At 44.1% G+C, this 5,595-nt stretch overlaps 2 protein-coding genes across 2 annotated transcripts in view; one reads left to right on the top strand and one right to left on the bottom strand.

The window, feature by feature from the left end:
• LOC106808625 (cystathionine beta-synthase-like) overlaps positions 1-67 on the bottom strand; it is a 28,983-nt gene extending 28,916 nt beyond the window's left edge. The window contains exon 1 of the mRNA XM_014811417.1: positions 24-67. Within this exon, the coding sequence (XP_014666903.1) occupies positions 24-67 (44 nt within the window). The remainder of the gene's footprint in view (positions 1-23) is intronic.
• Positions 68-900: 833 nt separating this feature from the next.
• LOC106808636 (serine/threonine-protein phosphatase 2A 65 kDa regulatory subunit A alpha isoform-like) overlaps positions 901-5,595 on the top strand; it is a gene marked incomplete in the record, with an annotated part of 9,733 nt that continues 5,038 nt past the window's right edge. The window contains 8 exon segments of the mRNA XM_014811440.1: positions 901-1,009; positions 2,200-2,290; positions 2,468-2,568; positions 2,798-2,939; positions 3,181-3,271; positions 3,500-3,647; positions 4,026-4,181; positions 4,463-4,577. Coding sequence (XP_014666926.1) covers positions 926-1,009; positions 2,200-2,290; positions 2,468-2,568; positions 2,798-2,939; positions 3,181-3,271; positions 3,500-3,647; positions 4,026-4,181; positions 4,463-4,577 — 928 coding nt within the window.

Here is a 5,595-nt window from a genome sequence, read left to right on the forward strand (position 1 = left end):
CCTCGGGTACATATATGTAGTACCTGATACGACAACGACCCTTCCTGCCATACTTACGCACCTGCATCCGTTTTCTAGCAGATCGCGACTACCACCTCTTTCGCAGAATGAAATAACGATAACGTGTCACTGTTATCAACTTGTCACGCTCACGCAGATGAGTTCCCAATTACGCTGGACCTAACTAAGTAAATTCATGTGGTGTACATGGGTAGGTGTAAATACTTTGCCGTATATTCAAGTCAATGCTGCCCTGGCAAATTTAGCTTCCAAATATAGGTAACCATCTTGTGACTTCAAAATAAGCTTCCACGCCATGATAACTTTTCGATAATTACAATGATATCATGGATATGTTAAAATGTCGGTATTAATATAAAACCTGCTCCTCCGCAGCAAAATAGATTCTTCCAGAATATTTTCCGATACATAGATAGGCGCCCCCGCCACTTATTAACTTAATGTTCAGTTTTTTTAAAGTGGTGAAGAGAAAGGTGCCCATCTACTCCACACTCGTGACGATTTGCTCGTGACCTCGTACACCTATCAGGAACAGCGCTGCTTACCGTAGGTATATTTCACGTTCAACGTTCGGAACTAGCCGAGGCGTAGACTGGTACCCGTTCGCCACATTCACTCCGGAATATATCCTTCGCTACACTAGCTGTTAGTGTAGCGCACTGATCTCTACTATACTAATATAGATATGTATATATATGTATAGTATAGTATAGTGTAGTATAGTGTATAGTAATATATGTATAGTATGTATGTAGTATGTATGTTACTAGTTACTAGTTAGTATAGTAGAGATCAGTGGTGTAGCGTATGGAACTGTCGACCGGGTACCAGTCTAGCCGAGGCGGTGATCATCACCAGCGACCTCTTTCAGCGAAAAACGGAAACTGTTCTCCCAACTTACAAAATGGCAGCCAGTGATACTGCGGCGGATGACTCTCTTTATCCAATTGCTGTTTTAATCGATGAGTTAAGAAATGAAGATGTTCAGGTAAATATATCACTGATCTTCAGCTTTTATACTATCACTAATACGTTTTAATTTCTAATAAAATCAAGCGCGGCGTTAGGTTCAATAACTCAAAGATGAAAAGCCAACGCTAAAAAGTTATGTACAGTAGGCCCCTAGGGCCCTATTTCTATCTATTTCAGTATTTGTTTTTAATGATCGGTGGCTTACAAGTTACAACTTGGTCTTGTATTATAAGATGTGCGTAGTTTTACGATTCCATGTGTAGACGCCAAATTATTCAGACTTAATTGTAATGAGTATCGCTTGAAAGAAACTTGGTTTCTTAGGTAGGCCTTCTTCTTTGAAATGCAAAGCACTGTAACATCACTGTTCTCACTCAGTCGTGCTCGTACTCGTAGGCAGTCATGACTCATGACAGTGAGCATTTCGATCCTCCATTTTACTTTTTTCCTAAATGTTTCATTTAGCAATCAATAAAGATAAGAAATTGTTGTCTATGCCATTGAAATGCATGGCTGGATCCCAGTGCCAGTGGGGGAGCTTACAGTCTACACTAGTACAGTGCTACCATACCCCCTTTCTTTCCTGAATGGTTTTGACGGGCTGTTGGCCCATTCCTGGATCAGCTCTTGTTTTAATTGTCCTGAAACTGTGTTGTGAAGATCTGTGCAACACATGGTATTAGTTGTCAGTTGTACGCAGCTTAGCATCTTGGATGCATACCATGGCCCACGAGACTCGCTGGCTGTGAACATGAGATGTCATAAAGCACTGCCTTAATGTGCAGATGTACACAAAACCATGTTAAAATATAGCTAGAAGTAAGGTTCATCTCTGGCTTAAAGATAAATAAGCTTTGACAGTGTGTGTGGCTAAAATAGGTTCTGTGCATTACTACTATACTAGTAATGCTTAGGGAGAATAACAAGAGCACAACCCCAATATAGCGCAGCACCAACAGCATAAAAACAGCAACAACAGCATAAAAAACAGCAACAACAACATAACAAAAACAAAAACATAATAACAGCAACAACATAAACCCAACATAAAACAAGTTTACATGCTCTTAATAATAACAATAAACACAATATAGTAATGCTTGTCATTCTTAGTGTGGTGTGTGGAATGCTGAAAAAAGCAGCAATCTGATTCTTGTGCTTTGTTGGTATGATAATATAACTGATTAACTGTCATACTTCTTACAGCTTCGGTTGAACAGCATTAAGAAGCTGTCAACCATTGCCCTCGCACTCGGAGTAGAAAGAACCAGGAGTGAACTGATCCCATTTCTTACTGGTAATTATCATCATCCTAGATTAAAGCTAGATTGAGATCCATCTGCCAGTATCATAGCATCCTTATTCGCTACTTTCCCATTGACTACGATCACTATTCTTTATGATGTTACACGATAGTAGACTCATGTCTCACAGGTGTAGTTAATTAAAATACTAACATGAGAAATATTTTCAGATACCATATATGATGAGGATGAGGTACTTTTGGCACTTGCCGAACAGCTGGGCAGCTTCACTCCGTTTGTTGGCGGGCCTGAGTTTGTGCATTGCTTGCTGGTAGGTTCTACACCGGAGCTACTCGGTACTTTAGTTCTCCACACATATACCTCTGTATAATATATAAATGTGTTTGTAGTAGTATGTACTCATATTTATGGCCTAACGATTGCAATAATAATTTAAATGGGAGGTCGCACTTTAACTCACATCACTTGCTTCCCCATTCCTAGCACTTAATAGCGTGCATTACAACAATAAAAGCAACTGGTGAATATGTTTGGTTTAGCCTCCACTGGAGAGCTTGGCAACAGTTGAGGAGACAGTGGTCAGGGACAAGGCAGTGGAATCGCTGCGAACCATAGCAGCTCAGCATTCTGTCACAGATCTAGAGGCCCACTTTGTGCCGCTAGTCAAGCGACTATCTGGAGGTAAGGCAATGTTGGAACTGTGAGTAAGGGTAGAATGCAATGACCCTAGTATTATGGTTAGATTGGTTTGAAACTACTACTAATTGTGCAAACGTAATAATGTTCCAACTGTTGTCTGTGAAATTTTACTGTAGTTGTAAGACAACATCTAAGTGGGTTCCTATTTTCTTCAGTTTAGTAGTGTATGTTTCCCTGCGACGTAAACCACGATGTGTAATAAAGGTCTTCTATCTGGTTGTAGGTGATTGGTTCACGTCACGCACATCTGCCTGTGGCCTGTTCAGCGTGTGCTACCAGCGCGTATCTACTGCCCTGAAGATCGAACTCAGAACGTACGTACCACATTCCCTCCTGCTTTATACCGCCTGTCATCGGTCTGTGTTACAAACTTAGTACTTAGTGTTCTGTTATGGTAAAGAAGTAAAATTGGCAAATTTTAAGTTTAAAAATCATCTGTACGTCTAAAAATAACAGTTGATACCCAAGTTGTGCTGTAACCTGTGATATCTGCATGTGCTTGCTGCAATCAGGCTGAGACCTACGCATTTTCTTCTTTGCAGTCAATTCCGCAACTTATGTGGCGATGACACACCGATGGTGCGTCGAGCAGCGGCTTCTAAGATCGGCGAGTTTGCAAAAGTGGTGGAAGTTGAACACTTAAAGGCTGACCTCATCCCAATGTTCCTGAACCTAGCCCAGGATGAACAGGTGCTCACATAGCTGCTGCTCTCGTCTTCCCACGTTGGCAATCTGTCCGTGTGCGCTGGACCTTGCGTTATTGTGTCACATTATTGTGTCACGCCGGCCGTATCGCTTCTATCCGACCCTGTGTTGTCACACTCTGATAGTCTCTCTTGTCTGTCCTTGCGCTATTACGCCAGCACGTCGCTCCTATGTGATAACGCGCGTGATATAATGATATACGCGTTATATGACAATACGGTCTTCCCCACTGGTAGCATCATGGTTAAGAGTGCGCGTGTCAACGGTGGTTTCGTATGTGATAACTCGCGTTGTAGGGTCTTGCATGTTGGCTGCATTGTTCAGAGCGTGCATGTGTTAACCGTGGATTTCGCGTTGCCGCAGGACTCGGTGAGGTTGCTGGCGGTAGAGGCGTCCGTCTCGATCGCGAGTCTGCTCGCTCACGACGACACCGAGCAGCTGATCATGCCCACCGTGCGCCAGGCCGCCGAGGACAAGTCCTGGAGAGTGCGATACATGGTCGCCGACAAGTTCACGGAGGTACGTCGTCGTCGCCGCACCGCTCTGCATTAACTCGTGTGTGTGTGTGCGTGTGTGTGTGTGTGTGTGTGTGTGTGTGTGCGTCGGTGCTGTTGTTTGTTTGTGGATAATAAGTCTTGAGTAGCTGTCAGGTCAATGTTGTCGGTGTGCGGTTGTTGTTGATGCAGTGAGTGCATGATATGCTGCACAGATGAACTCTTATTAACTCTTCTTCAAATCACTTTATTAACTCTTATTTATTACTCTACAAAATCACATGGACTCGCGTTTTTGTTCTGCAGCTACAAACTGCAGTAGGGCCCGAGACAACTAAGACCGACTTGGTGCAGGCATTCCAAGGGCTGCTCAAGGACTGTGAGGCAGAGGTCAGAGCTGCCGCAGCTCACAAGGTCAAAGGTGAGAAACTGGAGTACAGCGGTGGCTTCACGTATGTGATACAGCCTTACACCTTTGTTGACAGTCAACAAATCCATGTTTAACCCTCCCTTTGAGGGTCAAAAGGTTATCAGACACTTACTCTTCGCACGTCAGTGGAAAGTACATTTCATGGTCCTTTCAATAAAGTGATAAAAATGGTAGGTCAGCACTGAAACAAAAAAGTTTTTCACAGGGTCCGTTAGACCATGTCCTCAGAAAATGTGTGATATCTTACCTTTCCCCCACTGCCCTTTGACCTGTGACCTCCAATTTCGCTCTGGTGATGGGTTTCCTGCCTATCACACTATACACCGAATATTAAGAGCATAGGTCGCAATTCCGTATTTCCTCCTATACCTTAAGTTAAGGGGGAAATATTCACCCTCCGTTGACACATCTTGACCTTTGACCCTTGACCCTCAAATTGGTCTTCCCAGGTCCTTTTTACGACCCCCCACCCCCCGACGTCCCAAATATCGTGACCGTACGTCAAGCGGTTAAGATTTGTGCCCAACTGTCGACGGACACACGGACACACGGACGCACAGACGGACGGACGCTCATGCGATTCTACAAGCTGCATCTGACTCCGTCAGATGAGCTAAAAACAGAACGATTCCAAGTATTGGTAATACCTGGTCGAGGATAATGGAGTCTGGGATCTCGGCATTCAGCCTCTGCGCTACACCGATGTGAGACTCGGGAGAATCGAAGGCTGCTTTGGTCGGCGTGCGCACGATCTCAGCTCCGAGCGCACGCAGAACATCCACCTTCTCCAAACTCATCTTCTCTGGCATGACGATGATGCAGCGATAGCCCTTCACTGCTGCAGCCAGCGCCAGACCTATCCCTACAAACCACGTAGACACGCGGATAGTTAGTTGGTTAGTTAGTTAATCAGTTAGCGGTTAGTTGTGCCTCATTATCATACCCTGCTGCAGCCAGTGACACACCTATCCCTACAAATCACGTAGACACGCGGATAGTTAGTTAGTTA

The sequence above is a fragment of the Priapulus caudatus genome, unplaced genomic scaffold (assembly GCF_000485595.1).
Source record: "Priapulus caudatus unplaced genomic scaffold, Priapulus_caudatus-5.0.1 Scaffold291, whole genome shotgun sequence".
NCBI classification, from domain to species: domain Eukaryota; kingdom Metazoa; phylum Priapulida; class Priapulimorpha; order Priapulimorphida; family Priapulidae; genus Priapulus; species Priapulus caudatus.